Source organism: Heloderma suspectum, chromosome 6, assembly GCF_057233095.1.
Source record: "Heloderma suspectum isolate Gila_16-S chromosome 6, 16-S_ref, whole genome shotgun sequence".
In the NCBI taxonomy this organism is placed as follows: Eukaryota; Metazoa; Chordata; class Lepidosauria; order Squamata; family Helodermatidae; genus Heloderma; species Heloderma suspectum.
The window spans coordinates 6,247,904-6,264,215 of record NC_139463.1 but is presented as its reverse complement, the minus strand read 5'-3'; the positions used below and the strand labels follow the sequence as shown (position 1 = coordinate 6,264,215).

The window sequence follows — 16,312 nt, the reverse complement described above, 5'->3', positions numbered from 1 at the left end:
GCGCGCCTCGCTCGGGCGGTTGCCATAGAAACGGCTCCTTCCTTTTCCCTGAGGCGCGCGACCGGGTCGCTCACCGGAGGGAGGGGCCGGGTGGCGTCCATCCCCCCACGCCCTGGTGGGGCGAACTCCTCTGAGACGGAGGGAAGGCGGCGGCCTTAGGTAGGTGATCGGGAGGGGCCGTCTTGACCGTAATTATTAGCGACCTGCCCTTGGCCGGAGCAGCTGAAATGGAGCCTCCTTGTTCAGAGACAGTCCACCAGCTTTTTTCGCCTTTGACGATATAGTTGAGACCACTGTGGCTACTGGGAGAGCAGCATACAAAACACCCTTCTTTGGGAAGGCCAGAAATTAAAAGGAAGTCTCACAAGCACAATAATAAATAAGGTAGTAATAATAATAATAATAATAGTAATAATAATGGACTTTTAACATCCATGAAGGCAGCCCTCCGTAAAAAAACAAAACAAAAACTTCTTGGAGGGTAACAAGAAACAGAATTTTAGAGTTGGAAGGGGCCTTGAAGGTCGTCTAGCCCAAACTCCCTGATCAGTGGAGGAATCTTGCAAAGACAGCATCTCTGAAAGACAGCCATCTAGCCTCTGCTTGAATACCTCCAGCTCAGGAGACCCTCCAGCGCGTCCTGAGGCAGATGGTTCTGCTGTTAAACGGCTCTTATCCTTAGGAAGTTTCTCATCATGCATTTAGCCTAAATTGGCTTTCCCACAGTTTCCACCCATTGGTTCTAGTCATGCAGCCCTCTGGAGCAACATGTCTGTCCCACCTTTGGTTTCATAGCACTTGCACTGTTTGAAGTCAGCTGCCATATCTCCTGTTAATCTTCTGTTCTCCAGGCTAAACATACTCAGCTCTTTCAACCACTCCTGATAGGATTTCATTCCCAAATGCCTCACTCTCCTCTGGTAGTTATCCCCTCAATGAGCTCTACTTTGTCAATGTCTTTTAAAAAATGTAACACCCAGAACTGGACACAGTAATCCAGATACAGCCTGACCAACGCAGAACAGAGTGAAACTATGGCTTTGGGACATGTTTTGTTGTTCAGGACATTACACTTCTGTTAATGCAGCCTAAAACTGCAGTAACTTTTTTTAGCAGCTACATCACTTCTGGTTCATGCTCAAGAAGACAGGTGGTGGTGGAGGACGAGGAGAAAATGAGAGTGAGGTCACACCTCCCCTCATAAGCACAGAGAACCCACAGAAGCAGGTTCAGGGAGCAAGAAACAAGGTTGTCCAGCCACTTTGTGCCCTGCTTGCAGGCTTTCCAGAGGCATCTGGCTAGCTACTGCTGGAAACAGAGAAGCTGGACAATTTTCATTTATTTTTGTATTTGTTTATTTTTGTATGTTACTCTTCCCCCAAGAACCTCAGGGTCCCCTTGCTCTACTTTTTATCCTCACAACAACCCTGTGAAGTATGTTTGGCTTAGATACAATGACTGACAAAGATCACCCAATGCATTTCATGGCTGAGTTAGGGTTTGAAGTTGGGTCTTTGCAGTATGAGTCTGATGCTCCAACACTAGGATGGGAAACCTTGAGCCCACGGGCCAGTTTGGCCCAACAGCCCAGCCCATGAAGCCATGCCCCCTCAAAAGGAAGAAGGGGAAGGAGAAGTAATACATACGTTGATAAGTAAGTGTGCCTATGTATCCAATACCAGGGGCCCTGAAATTTTAGCCTCCAGTTTTCCTCTTACAACTGGTACTTCCAGGAGCTGTCTGAGTCCCAAAGTTGGGGCTTAGCCAGCTCCTGGAAGCACCAGCCCAGTGGGCTTCACTAATCCTTTGCCTTCCCTATGAAGTTCCCCCACTGCACCACTTGCCTTTAAACCAGGTAGGAGCTCATCCCTAAAAGCTCCTTGGAAAGAGCAGTGAAGTGCCTTTGAACATGTGCAAAGTATTTTCTGTTTTATTTCTGAGAGTCAAAACCAGCATTGGGGGACAGATGGGGTGCACAGCTTGGCTGCATTGGCAGGGTTGTGTCCCAGCTCCTCATCCGTACCGCTCTATGTAATTCCTAATAAGGCTGAGAAAGTAAATATAATAGAAAAAGATGTTGTGGCATTAGTTTTAACCTGTTTAGATACAATGCTGCAGCCTTAACTAACAAGATGGTTCTAGAGAACTCAAGGGGTGTGTAGCACAAGTGATCTTTGATAGTTTCAGATATCAAGCCTCATTACACAGCTGATGTGGCTGCTCCAAAACTTTGGTAGTATTTCTACCTCTGTATTGTTAAGCATGTTTACTCAGAAGTAAATTCCACTGAGTTCAATGTGGTTACTCATGAGTAAGTCCATGGGGGATTGCAGCCGTAGCCATTGCTTCGCGCCTAGGTACTTTGGCAAGGTCCAGAGGTAGCAATGTGGGGTAAAAGCATTTCACCCCATGGATGCACTGAGGCCAGTGACATCAGTCCTAGCTGATGATCAAGAAATTGCATCACAAACAAAAGTAATCAGTTTTTCTAGTTGCCTGCCTCAGTTGCTCCTACCACCTCCCTTTGTCAGAGCTGCTAAAGCCTTTCGCACTTTCCAACTAAGAACAGGACAAAGTAGCAAGGAAATGTGGGATTTGGATGAGACCAGTAGTTCATATACTACAACAGTTACTTCTGATTCAGAGGTATTCCCCTGCAGAATTCCACTTCCAGATTTCAGCCCAATCCATCCTCCAAGGTGTTCAAGCTTCCCTTTCCCACAGAATAATAACATCTGAGTTTGCTTTCATGGTATAATGGTAATTCTCATGGCAACCAATTTGCTGCATACATTGAAACTATCCCCAATGTACTTTGGTTAAAATCAAATCTTTCAAGAATAATATCATTGCCAGTTGTCAGGAAGTCAGACTGATTTTGGTGTAGGAAAAGAACTGGAGAAGCAAAAGGCTGAAACTGACATTTGTCAGGAATACAAAATTATTGCCTAAGCTGTAAAAAGTAAAAATAGTTATTCTCTGGCAACAATCCCAATTGTACTTGTGAGGAAGTAAGTCCCATGTAACAATGGGCCTTATGGAATTCTTATAAAAGCAAGTTTGGTTGCAAGACACCTAGTGTAGTGCATGAGCATCAAGCACATTAGTGCAGCCTTTCATTTGAGCACTAGCCTGCTCCCATAGGTGTCATGGAAGTGCATGCAGGCAAGTGAGTGGGCAGCATGGAGGGCTCTGTTACTCCTCTGAGCCCAGCGTAGAACCAAGCGGACTGCCAGAGGAGAGAAGTTCCCTCCTTTGTGCCCAGCATAGAGATTCAGCTCCCTGTCCCTTCTCTGCCAGTCACCAGCAGGCTAGTTTTCAGGCTAGCAACTTTTGTGGGCTCAGTCACAAGTCTGTATTCGTGGCCTTGAATAAATGGCAAATAGCAGCAGTATTAGAGGACACACATACTTTAAGAACAGTTGTTCAATTTGTGTTTTCTCTGGGCTTATCTACACTACAGATGTACAGTGCAGATTTATTCAGAAAGAAGTTGTGCCAATTCTGACTGGACTTTCCCTAGTAAGTGTGCATAGGACTGCAGCATTACAGTGCAAGCTTGTGGTTGTTTATTTAGAAGAAAGTCCCACTATGTTCAATTGGGATTTCTCCCTAGTACAGTAGTGGGCAACTTGTGGCCCTCCAGATGTATTAGCCTACAACTCCCATCATCCCGCACCATTGGCTATGCTGGCTAAAGATGATGGGAGTTATAGGCCAAAACTTCTGGAGGGTCACAAGTTGCCTGTACCTGCCCTAGTAAGCGTGTTTAGGATTGTAGCCTTAACCTTATTTAATAGTTATCCCCTCTCCCTAGGGGAGTCTGGGAACTGAAGTTCCGTGAGGATGCAGCTGGGGATCTCGTAACAGAATTCTCAGCACATCTTCAAATAAATTCCCAGGATTCTTTGAAAGAAGACAGGACAATTAAAGTGGTCTAAAGCAGATATGTTTGTAATGTAGCTATGCCCTCAGTTGTTGCCTGTTCTTATTTTTCTTTTCTTTATCTCTTCCCAGGCCATGTCCCTGTCTTGCTTCTTTAACCCCCATCATGGCTGTTTATTACATGCCAATGGCCACGGGGAAGTGTGGACAGATTGGAACAGCACGTCCAAGTTCTTCCAGTACGGCTGGAGGTGCACCACCAATGAGGACTCTTATGCCAACAAAACCCTTTTGGGGAACTGGAACGAGGAGCGCTATGACATTCGGAAAGTGCTGCAGCCCAAGCCTCTCCCTTCCCAGGTTAGAGTGTCGGCTTCCCACCGACCTGCTTGTTAGCTTGCAGCATAAACTGAAATACTTGATTCTCTAGCACTTTGTGTGTAATTCTGTTTGTAACATGCCAAATGCAGGTGCTTCTGGATGAGACTTTTATTGTGCTATCACCCTGCCTCATTCACAGAATTTTATAGGGCATCTAAACATCGTTATCTTCCACTCGCAACCCTCCCATGTTTCCCTACCACTCCCTCCGTCTTTTTTCTCACTACAGAAAATCCGTTAAGGAGAAAAAGATAGAATGCCTTCTGATTGGTAGCCGTAGGGTCCCTCCATCTAGAAGCACGCATGTCCTACTTGTGGGTTTTCCGCAGGCAGCTGGTTGGCCATTGTGTGAACAGAATGCTGGATTAGAGAGACCCTTGGTCTGATCCAGCCTGGCTCTTCTTATGTTCACTCCCCTGATTCAAACCCAGCCTTGAGAGATCAGATTCTTGGTCTTGGACTGAGTTCACCTCCCTGCTCAGCTATGAAGCTCTCTGGGTAACCTGGGGCCAGTCATTCTCTCTCAGCCTAAGCTATCTCACCCCATTGGTATGAGGATGAAAAGGCGGAGGTGGGGGCAGGGCGGGGAGAGAAAATGTGCAGCACTGATCCCCTTGGAGGACAGGTGGGATACAAATGTAATTCATATATTAATAAAATAATTGTTCTGATGTAATTTATCTTTGAAGCTAAGCGTGTCTGGATCTGGATTGGCCCAGTATCTAAATAAGATATCACCATGCATATTGCTCAGAGTACCATGAGGAGGAAGCACAATACACAAAATGTATTATTAGATAGCATTCCTCTGTATTCTGTTGTCTTTGCTTGCTTGCTTTCTATGCAGTTCCTCGTTTATTTTCCTTGGCTGCTATCCTATGCATACTTCTGTGGGAGCAGGCCCATTCCACACAGCAGGGCTTACTTCTGAGTAAACATGCATATGAGTACAGTATTAGTCACTTCATATTTCCCCCTGTTGCTGATTATCCCTTCTGCTGAGCTTCAAACCAATCTGCAAAACAGTTTGCAAGTGGAGATGCTTTAGTGCTAAGGCTCTTCCTATTAAGGTTCTACCTGATTTAACGAAGTTGACTTCTTAACTAACCATGCATTCAATCTGGGCTTTCCCTTTCAGTATGCTCACTACTATGAGTCTACCTACTCGTCAGACTACTCCAAGGAAATGCCTCACAGTACAAGAAGTAGGTGCATGAAACTGAAATGTAGGCAAATAATTTAAGGGCAGCAAGGAGATTTTGAGGGCATCTAGTCCCTCCCTCAGAATTGAATCCTCCTGAACCCAAATATTCCTAACAGATTTGTCCAAATAGGAAGAATACAGACAGTGATGGTGTATAATCTGGGGTTCCTTGTGGGGCCAAAAGTCAGGTTAGAATTGCAATAAGTAAAGAAATAGCACTCATTTACTTCTGGGATCAATGTGCACCACTGCAAAGGGGCCTGTAGGAACAGGAATAAATCCAGCAAAATGCATCCAGATGTCCAAGCAATCTGGATGTGCCAGTGAACTATTCCACTCCCTCTCCCTTCAAACTGGTCAACTATCCTGGGTGACTGTTCCTGTTTAGAAAGTGGTGGGTACTGGAGCGTGAAAGAGAGTCCATGGTTTTGAAAGCAAGAAACAAAAACATACAAGATTCTGTGTGTGGTATGCAAATTACACAGGTGAACAACTCCACCTGTAGGTGATGACCGCCACCAAGGTGCAAAACCCCCCACAATGCAATTGTGATCAAACAGGGGAGCCTATTTTGCTTTCCTAACATCCCACCTCAGGTTTTCAGCTCCCTTTTAGATGGGCAGAAGCTCTGGTTGCCTTTGGCATCTGCCAAGTTAGCTCAGTGTGTTTGTTCCATTTGGCTGGCTTGCAAATCCCCAGCTTCCTGCCTTGCTTTGAGCTCCTCAGCCTTGTCTTCTCTCTACTCTTAGGAGTTACACGAGATGCTCATTGGTTCCCTGGACACCAGCCAGAGCTGGAGCCTCCTCCAATCAAGCCAACTGCTCGGTCGTGTTACATGATCGATTATGCGCCTCCACACGGCAGGGGAGCCTGCTTGTTGGTTGACGGGAAGCCCAAGGAACCAGAAGGGACCCAGCTGAAGCCGTAAGATAACCAAGGGCCTCTCTTCAGCCTCAGGACCACTTGGAAGGCCCTGCTTACAAGACTCAGTGGCCCCCAGCTCCCTTCCTGATCTATCCACTGGAAAGCCAGGCTGCCATGCAGCAGATCACAAACTGCATCTGTAAATAAAAGAATGTGCGCCAGAGTGAGGAGGAGGTTTTCTGTGGTTCTTGGGGCTTCATGTCTCCGTGTTTCAGTTCTGGTTACTGCCCTTTTCCTTCACATTCTGTGAAGGGCTGTCTGACCCTGTGCCTTCCTAGCCATCCAGTTTGTTTAGCTCTGTAGCCAAGGATAGAAGAGCCAGTAAGGTGTTTTGTTTTTTAAAAACATTGGTTGTGGTTGCTCAGCAGCAGCAGCCCTCTCCATGTGCTCAGATTCACTCTCTTTTTTTTAACAATCAATTCACATGCTTTAGGACTGAGTCCTGTCTCAAATGAAAGCTGCCCCTAAGAATGAGGGAAGAAGCCACCAGATGCTGACTCATTGGTTTATTTGTTAGTAATCAAGCATAATCGCTTATCTTAGCACAAATAAATAAGAACAGCCAGTCAGTGAAGCTGTCTGCTGTTTGTGTCCAATGGAAAGGCTTTCTTGAACATAAAAGGGTGGGTCTCTACAAGCCATCTACTTCCTTGGCCCTGCTGGTAGGGCAGATTTCTCCTCCCTTGCAATGGGGATGCTGCGCTCAGGAACTTCCGTTGACTTCCTTGGTCCATTCACTGTCAGGACGCCGTCTGAAGAAAGGGAGGAGGTGATGGAGAGGGGATCCACGTCAGCTGGGATCCGGTACTTCCTGCTGAACTCCCTGGCAACGTAACCATGTTCGTCCTTTCCGAACGAGAGCGGGGGGGGGGGGGGGGAAGCACAGCATAACCAAATATGGCTAGTCATGAATTGTGTACTTTGGGGAGAACCAAGAGTTCAGTGTTGAAGCACCTGCTTTGCATTCAAAGGGACCTGGGTTCAATCCCCAGGCTCTCCAGTTGAAGGAGCTGAGGTAGCAGGGCCAGGAGGTAGCAGGGCCCCGCCCGACTTCTTGGAGAGCTGCTGCCGTTCAGAGGAGGCAGCGCTGAACGAGATGGGCCAGTGGTCCCTTCATACGCTTCAGCTCTGGCCTTTACAGGCTTAAACCAAAATACTAAGAGATTAAGTGGGCCTTCCTATTTCCTCTGCCTGCAAACATCTTTTTGAGGCTCTTCTGTGTGACAGGTAACATGGCAATGTTAACATCTCCATCCTTGATGGGCACCCTTCTTTAGAAGGGGTCAGCCCTGCCATTCCTCCCACGCCACCTCACCTGCCAGACACGTTAGTTAGAAGATTAGACCAACCTGGCGCTCCTCATGTTTCCCAAGAACTTCAATCACGTCTCCCAAAACCTTGACTTTTAGCTCCTCGGGAGAGAAATGCTTCACATCAAGGTTGACAGAAAACTTGTCCTTATCCAGTCGCATCTGCTGACAAAAAAACTGGTTAAGGCAGTAATGGTATTTAATGTCTACTACATGTTGGGTGCTCTATGTAGAACAAATAATCAGGCATGGACCCTGTTTGTGGGCTTACAGTCTACAGGAGGTTGTTGGCTATTCCATTTCTCCAAAATGAAAGACTGCTCTGCTTGCTACCTTCATGGTAGTGTGGAAATGGAAAAGATACAGAAAAGGGTGATGAAAATCATCAGGGCTGTGGAGCACCTTCTTTAGCAGAAAAGGCTAAAGCACCTGGAGCCTCTGAGCTTAGAAAAAAAGACAACAGAGGGGGGCGGGGAAAAATTTGTAAAATCCTGTATATGAACAGAGACATTTTTCTTCCTCTCTCATAACACTAGAACTGGGATCATCCAATTGACTGACAGGAAATTTAGGGAAGGCAAAATAAAGTCCTTCACACACCGCATAATTAATTTATGGAATTTCCTGCCACAAGATGCTCAGATGGCTTTCAAGGGGGGTTAGACAAAATCATGGAGGATCAGGCCATTCATCGTGATGGCTAAATAGATCCACTTCAGAGGCAGCGTGCTTCTGAATACCAATTGCTAGGGAGCAATAACAGGAGAGGGCTATTGCCTTCATGTCCTGCCTGTGGGCTTCCCAGAGGCATCTGGTTGGCCACTGTGGGGAAGACAACGCTGTGCTAAATGGGCCTTTGGTCTGATCCAGCAGGGCTCTGATGTTCATCATACGGAGAAAGGGGAACATGGCTTTGATGTGATGAATTCTCCACACCAGTATCATAGGTCCAGGAAGGAGCTCTTGTGCTGGCATGGAAACTCTCCACCAGAGGAAATGGAAAGACTGAAGAGATCCACCAATGTGACTATCAGAACCACCTTTGTGAGTGAACACTCTAAAAACAAAAGTATATAAATCAGGATGCATGTGGACGACAATGAATTTCTCATGTCACACAAAAGCATCAACATGCCCATAAACCCAGCTTTCCTTGAGCATGTGCTTTCTTCGTATGTTCATTCTGCAGGAGCCAATCTTTTTGTTAAAACTAAGATGAAATATCTCTGTTCCCCACTGAGTGCCTTTTCCCATGCAAATCTCTACCACGGGAAAGCCCTTCACCTGACATACAATTCTCTTCCGGTATTCCAGGGGTGGGCAACATGTGTTCCACCAGATGTTTTGGCCTTCAACACCCAATGGTAAAGGAGGTTGAGAGTTGTGGGCTAAAACATCTGGAGGGCCACAAGTCACCCACCCTTGCTTACAATCAAGCCCCTCTTTAAATACATCTCTTCACCCTGACTTGTCTGGATTGACCCTCCCCCCTTTTACTTTATCTTCCTTTCCTCCCTATATATGTTTTGTTCTTAGATTGTAAACTAGTGAGCAAGGCCTGCATTGGGTTTTTTAATTTTTGTACAGCCCCTAGCAGTTTTAGGCTATGAGAATAATATGAATTATGCATGATGCAACTGCAAGTGTCTTAATAGTAAATACTGTAGTCCAAATAGTCCAAACTGACGGAATCTTCGTGCATGGAATGAATGATAACTATAAGCAGGCAATAATAATGTTAACTTTCAGCCAGAACATACAGGAATGGCCAGTCAAACAGTTGCCAAACTTCTAGTCATTCATGGATGTAATTTCTACCCTTGTCAACTGCAGTATTCTTGCTCCTGGGAGATTCTCAACAGTAGCCCACAGGCTGTGGAACTTGCTTCCTTCGAAAACCTGGTTGTATTTCAGAGGTTGGGGCCGCAACCCACAAGAACATCTCCTGCATGAGCTGCATAGACACGGATACTCTTGCACAGCTCTCCTTAATTTCAGTAGGGCATGCAGAAGAGAGCTTCCCAGTAGGGAAATGTGCCCAAATCTACCTTTGCGAACATTCTTACACTGATTTTTGCATTTCCAGGGTTTATCACTCACATGCAGTCTACATTTGAATTTTAAACTCTCTCTTTTCTGCTGTCTATTCTGTGTGAATAATTTTCATAGATTATTCCAGTCTAAAAGGTAAAATTAGAGTGCTTCCAGAGGAGGCTTTCATTATGCTACCACCCTTCCTCATTCACAGAATTTGCTGAGGGATCCTGATGATTTCTTCAGTTTGTAGCCATCCTGTGTTTTCCCACTGCTTCTTCAATCTCTTTTCTTACCAAGAAAAATGCCTTTTCTTTGGTAGTGCTGGGAGCTCTCTGTCTGGAAACACCCTTCTGGTCACTACAGAAAACAGGTTTTAGTGGCCAAGGTTAAGGGGGATGTTGATTTCCTTGGCCTTTATTCTTAGTGAGAATGTTGTTTTTGTCATGGATGTTTATGACCCTGTTTTAATGCTAATGCCCTTCAGCTCATATAAATATCCAGCTAACACATTTAATCAATAAAGGGCAGTGATTCTGAAGGTGACAGGCCTACCTCCACCTGGACCAAGCGCCTATCTGAGAATTAGAGCTCGTTTTTTTAACGAGAAGATATATTACCTCTGAGAGTCTGCTCTCTAGCCAGCTTGGGTTCCTTAGGATGAACGGTCTCAAAAAGAAAGAGCTGAGAGCCGAGGAACCGGGGAGCAGTTCGGATTCCAAAAGGTGCTCCCCGAAAGTCTGGTTGAAGATGTGGCTGGGCAACAAGGTAGACAGCAGAGGTCTGCGGAAGAAGGGGTGGTGAACGGTGATATCCATCTGGCTTGGTCCCGAAGGAGACAGTGGGCAGCAGTGCGCTCCCACAAGCAGCAAGCTGGGGCTTTATATGCTCCCTGGTGCCAGGCTGTGCCCAGGCTGAACTCTCTGGAACGGTGATGTCAGGCATTTCATTATCCCTGCTCCCCCATCTGCACCATTCAGCACTGGCCAGCAGATTAGTTGCAGATTTGTACACTCCACTCAGCACCCACATTGCTGAGGGAAAAGGACACAGCTAAATTCTAGCAGGTCAGCATGAAATCTCCTCAACCCACTCCTTTCTGGTTTTTGTTTTTTTTAAGTGCCCGGTCAGGCTGATCTGGCATTCTCCGCTACTTCAGATGCCAGCGCGCATCATGCAGTTACTATCTTTGTCTCACAAATAGAGAAACAAGGGACTTCTGTCTCTCTGTTGCTCGGAATCTGGTTTGTGATGCGGTCCATTTGTCCATCCCGTCCTTCCTGCCTTCCCTGACTGTGTTATGGCAGGAAATAGTTACTCAGGGAGCTCTCTCTCTCTCTCTCTCTCTCTCACTCAGAACTAAGAGTTGGAGTTGCCCAGTGAAGTTGATCTGGGGCAAGTTTGGGGCAGACAAAAAGAAGTATTATTGAATTCCGTGTGGACTTTGCTTATAAAACTCACTATCACAAGATGTGGTGGTTGCTGCCAGTTTAGGTAGCTTTTTGAAACAGGGTTAAATTGATCAATGGAGGCTACAGCCCCTGATATCAGCCAGGATATCTAAACACAGGACTTCTGTGATCAGATGCTGGAGGCAAACAGTGCATAACCACCATCTTCGGGCCCAGTTTGCTATCTTCCATAGGACTTGGGGTGGTTATTGCTGGTGGAAAGGTAATGCTGGAGTAGATGGACCCAGCAAGGAGTAGATGGACATAATGCTGGAGTAGATGGAGCCATTTCTTTCCCTCCCTCTCTCCCCCCTCCCCTTCCTTCCTTCCTTCCTTCCTTTCTTCCTTCCTTCCTGGCTCTTGTAGTCCAACGTGCCTGGAGGGTGTGACATTGGTGGTGCAGGCTGTATCCAGTTGGTGCTTCTGCCCTATTTGGATCTGGAGACCTTGGAGTGTTTACTTCCTTTTGTCCCACCCTTGAGCCAAATGCTTTTGATACAGGCTGCTAAGAATAAGAGGTGACTCATCTAACCCACTGGGTTAAATTTAAAACTGGGTGCATTAAGTCTGATTGCTCAGGCTCATGAAAGGATAAGCAGGGCCACTGGCAGACATTACACCGCCTCCAGCTGAGCATGACATGAATGCGGCCGAACCTGTTCCCAGTCTCTGTTCTTCTTTCTTCGCCCCCACAACCCTCCAAGGGTGTAACCACTGCAAGTGTGTTGGTGGTATCCCTTGCTCGGCGTTTCCTTTTGTCAGATCAGTAGTCGTGCTTGTATGCTGTGGCCGAGCCTAAGCACCCCAGCAGAGACACCTTGAGAAACTCCCAAGTATCAAGAAGCCAGTTCCGTGTACATGGCACTGTTTCTCCATTACCTGTTGCCAGGTGGAGGGCAAAAACAGGCCTTCTGTGACCTGCTTTGTAAGCTTCCTAGGGTGTCTGGCTGACCCCTGTGGGAAGTGGGATGCAAAACGAGATGGACCCTTGGTTTCATTCTCCAGGAAAACAATCTCTGTGTTAGTGCAGCACCTGTCCATGTTTCCTTGGAAGTATGTCTTACTCTCAAGTAAGACTGCAGTCCTAAGCACGCTTATAAGAGAGCAATGTACCATTTAACACAAGGCACTTGCTTCTGAGTAAATGTGCATTAAATCAAGCTGTAACTTTGCTTGCTTTTATGCAACAGAGATGTAACTAAACTTGCATTTTGACTTGGTGAAGGAGCTGACTTGAAATGTTGCTCCTCTTTGAAATGTTCGCTTTCAAACTTTGCCCTATTTTATGTCTGTGTTCACCATTCAGGATCACCTTAAAACTAAAAGAATTCCTTAAGTATTGTCGATAAATATTTATATTGTCCCCAAGCTCTGAGGCATGTAATAACTTGTGAAATTCAATCATTTGCTCTGATGAGCTCTGTGTGATGAGCATGATCCTCCAATGCATGTTTACTCAGAAATAAGCCCCACTGAATTCAATGGGACTTCCTATTAAATGAGTTTAGGGCTACAGCCTTAAATCCTAGAGGTGCATCTACTCTACAATTTAAATTGTACCAAGCACACTCAGTTTTACCCCACACAACTTAACCTATGCGTACAACGCATGAGTGCATGTGCGCACACACCATGCTTATTAGAATTCCTGCACTATTTAAAAAGAAAAAGAAAAGCAGCTTTGGGGAGTGATTAGAAGCGGAAGGAGAGAGGGGTGCTTACCATCAGCTTCTCTGCTCCAAATTGACCCCCTTGTTAATTTTTCTGCCCATGGGGCTCACAACACGGGCACATTTTTGCCTAATGTGCAGTTAGCCCTAAAGGCTGCAATCTAATACACCAGCCTTCCCCAACATGCTGCTCTCCAGATGAGTTGGAGTACAACACCAGTTGGCCTTAGCCAGCATGGCCAATCGCCAGGGATGGTAAGAGCGGAAGTCCAAAACACCTTTAGGGCACCAGGTTGGAGAAGGCGTGCTCTACACGCTTACCTGGGATGTGTGTTCTAGTTAACTCAGTGGGACTTCATCTGAGTAGACATGCATAGGGTTGTGCCATAAAGATAGGAGCATGTGGGACGACATCTTATCTAAGGTAGAGGCAACAGCGCTGTAGTGTGTGTACCACAGTTCTGTGCATGCCAGAGGTACACAGAATTTGCTACTGGGAGCAGAATTTGGTACTGGGATCCTACAATCTCAGCTGACTTTTTTTTTTATTTTAAGTTGCTAGTTCTTATGGCTGCAAAGGAATGTTTAGGAGTGGGTCCGCAATGCTTGGCGAACTCGCAGGAGAGCAATGAAAAGTTGAAAAGTGCAGTGTAGTGGTGAGAGTGTTGGACTGGGAGCCGGGAGATCCAGGTTCTAGTCTGCACTCGACTATGGAAGTTCACTGGATGACTTTGGGCCAGCCACAGACTCTCAGCCCAACTTACCTCACAGGGTTGTTGTTGTGAGGATAAAATGGAGAGGAGGAGGATAACGTAAGCCGCCTTGGGTTCCTTGCAAAAGGGAAAAAGGCAGGATATAAATGCAATAAACAAATAAATAAATAATCAATATCCACTTATTTTTCCTCTCCTGTCGCCAGCACAAGCTGTGCCGCTGAGGAGTTCCTTTTCATTCTGATGGACAGTGTGCAGGAGAACATCCTGCCGGATTGTGCCCTTATGAGAAGACTTTCCACTGGGAAAGCAGGGCTCTTTGTATTTTGAAATGGCCCAGGCTCTCCCTCCAGCCATCCCGCGACAGCCAGGACCAGATGGGGTTGAAGTGGGACGGAGCTGAGCTGTTGGGTTGGGGGACGGGACAGGCACACTCTGCCTGGTAGCTTATGGCAAGGGACCAGGAGTGCTACAGCGCCAAGGTCGAGGGCAGGCTGCCTTCTCCAGTTTCATCTCATGTAAATAACAAGGCAGACAAGACGTCTGTGCACCTGCTACCCCAAAGGATGCTCAAGAGGTCTCTGGTTTCACCCCATTAGAATCTTTTTTAAAAAAACAAAATGTTTTTATTAAGTTACGCTGTGCAGGCAAAAGTGGGGACCTCTTCTGACATTCTGTGAAACGTTTCTACAAAGTGCATAGCAAAAGGCAGTTTAACTCATTTAGTTCATACTTGCAACAAGCCTGTAAGTAGACAGCTACCCCACTGCCCGTTTTATAGAAGGGAACGGATGCCAAGAATAAGTTTGGGTGCGGTGGAATTTGAGCGCATGTTTCCCCTCTGGGTCCAATATATTTAGTCCACACTGACTCTCTACATCAGCCTCCTCCATCATGGTGCCCTCCAGATGTTTTGTACTAGAACTCCCATAACCCCTGACCATTGCTCATGCTGGCTAGGGCTGAAGGGAGTTGTAGTCCAAAACATTTGTCATGTTGGGGAAAGCTGCTCTGTATTGCTGGCGAGAGGGGGAAACCCTTGTTACTGATCACATTTGCGTCTTGTCCTGCCTCCACGGGTCTCTGGAAGGTTTGCAAGGGGGTGGTCCAGTTTATCTTGAAAGAGGCTCTAGTACACCCTCTCCTGAAGAGGCTCTGCCTGGACCAGGAGGTGTGTGACAACTATTGCCCCATTGCCAATATCCCATTTTGGGGCAAGGTGCTTGAGCATGTGGTGGGTAGGTAGCTTCAGACGTTCTTGGAGGAAACTGATTATCTGGACCCATTTCAGTCTGGTTTCTGGCCAGGGCACGGCACTGAAATGGCCTTGGCTGCTCTGAATGGCGACCTACTCTGGGTGAAAGACAGGGGGAGTGCTACCCTGTTGATCTTCCTGGATCTGTGGCTTTTGATACCATTGATCATGGTGTCTTACTGGATCAGCTCTGTGGGATGGGAGTTGGGAGCACCATGCTACAGTGGTTCGCCTCCTACCTGCAGAGCCGATTCCTGAGAGTGGTCTTGGTGAATTCCTTGTTCTACCCCATAGCTATTAAGCTGTGGGGTGCCACATGGTTCTGTTCTATCCCCCATGCTGTTCAACATCTATATGAAGCCATCAGGTGAGGTCATTAGGAGTTTGGGGGTGGGTTGTCAGCAGTACACTGATGATGCTCAGCTCTACTTCTCCTTGTTGTCAGAGGCAGCTGGGGTGGTGAAGCTGCTGGACCAGTGCCTGGAGGCTGTAATGGGATGGATGAGGGCCAGTAAATTGAAGCTGTATCTTAACAAGATGGAAGCTCTGTGGATTGGTGGTTTCCAAGTCCGGGAATTGGGTAAGCAACCTCTCCGGGATGGGGTTGCACTCCCCCTGAAGGAGCAGGTGCATAGCTTGGGAGTACTCCTGGACTCCGTGACCTGAAGTAGTTGGGGCCAGCTTTGGCTGATCGGCCAGCTATGGCCTTTCCTGGACAGGGAAAACCTAGCCACAGTAGTGCACGTGCTGGTGACTTCCTGAGTAGACTATTGCAGTGCACTTTATGTGGGGCTGTCCTTGAAGACAACTCGAAAGTTGCAGCTAATGCAAAATGTAGCAGCTAGGCTGCTGACCGGAACACCACATAAAGATAATGTAACACCACTTTTAAAGGAATTGCACTGGCTGCCAATATGTTTCCGGTCAGAATTCAAGGTGCTGGTGATGACATTTAAAGCCCTAAGCGGCTTGGGAGCTCAATAGCTGAGGGATTGCCTCCCCCTATATATGCCTGCCCGAGGACTGAGAGCTGTTGGAGGAGCCCTCCTCTGCATTCCACCAGTGCGAGACATACATTATGGTGGGACGTGGGAGAGGGCCTTCTCTGCTGTGGCACCCTGGTTGTGGAATGCCCTCCCCTTGGAGGCCTGATTGGCACAGACACTGGTTTCATTTTGGTGCCAAGTTAAAACATGGCTTTTTACCAAAGCCTTTGAGGGCTACTTGGATTCCCTGAGTTTGTACACTGTTAACTGTTTTATTGTTTTAGATTTTAAATTGGTATTAGCTAGCTTAATGATTTAATATGTTTTTAGCTATTTAAATTATTTATTGTTTTACACTGTTTAAATTGATTTTATCTGTACGCCGCCCTGAGATCGTAATGATAAAGGGTGGGATACAAATGTTTTAAATAAATAAAGAATCTTCACGACAATCCTGTGAAGTAGATTAGGTTGAGAGTGAGACTGGCCCACAGTTGTC

At 46.5% G+C, this 16,312-nt stretch overlaps 2 protein-coding genes across 3 annotated transcripts; one reads left to right on the top strand and one right to left on the bottom strand.

Moving 5' to 3' along the window:
• The first annotated feature begins 2 nt into the window (after window positions 1-2).
• On the top strand, window positions 3-6,966 carry CFAP68 (cilia and flagella associated protein 68). 2 transcript variants are annotated; one of them, XM_084803545.1, is made up of 4 exons: window positions 3-159; window positions 4,018-4,245; window positions 5,405-5,471; window positions 6,220-6,966. In XM_084803545.1, exons 2-4 carry the CDS (start codon window positions 4,021-4,023, stop codon window positions 6,396-6,398), a joined length of 471 nt encoding a protein of 156 aa, XP_084659671.1. In that variant the 5' UTR covers window positions 3-159; window positions 4,018-4,020; the 3' UTR covers window positions 6,399-6,966. The 2 variants fall into 2 exon arrangements, with proteins under 2 accessions (XP_084659671.1, XP_084659672.1); XM_084803546.1 differs by having other exon boundaries at window positions 3-384; window positions 6,220-6,562.
• Window positions 6,967-7,036: 70 nt separating this feature from the next.
• On the bottom strand, window positions 7,037-10,650 carry CRYAB (crystallin alpha B). Its single transcript, XM_084803548.1, has 3 exons — window positions 10,359-10,650; window positions 7,744-7,866; window positions 7,037-7,240 (listed from the first exon to the last, which is right to left on the bottom strand). Exons 1-3 carry the CDS (start codon window positions 10,554-10,556, stop codon window positions 7,037-7,039), a joined length of 525 nt encoding a protein of 174 aa, XP_084659674.1. The 5' UTR covers window positions 10,557-10,650.
• Between the last annotated feature and the right edge of the window lie 5,662 nt (window positions 10,651-16,312).

Bases quoted from the DNA above. Each gene is read 5' to 3' on its own strand.
- CFAP68 (XM_084803545.1), top strand. From the start codon at position 4,021: ATGTCCCTGTCTTGCTTCTTTAACCCCCATCATGGCTGTTTATTACAT. The intron at 4,246-5,404 runs GTTAGAGTGTCG...TTTCCCTTTCAG, and splicing joins CCAAGCCTCTCCCTTCCCAG to TATGCTCACTACTATGAGTC. The intron at 5,472-6,219 runs GTAGGTGCATGA...CTCTACTCTTAG, and splicing joins AATGCCTCACAGTACAAGAA to GAGTTACACGAGATGCTCAT.
- CRYAB (XM_084803548.1), bottom strand. From the start codon at position 10,556: ATGGATATCACCGTTCACCACCCCTTCTTCCGCAGACCTCTGCTGTCT. The intron at 7,867-10,358 runs GTAATATATCTT...TTTTGTCAGCAG, and splicing joins TAGAGAGCAGACTCTCAGAG to ATGCGACTGGATAAGGACAA. The intron at 7,241-7,743 runs GTTGGTCTAATC...TCGTTCGGAAAG, and splicing joins GGAAACATGAGGAGCGCCAG to GACGAACATGGTTACGTTGC.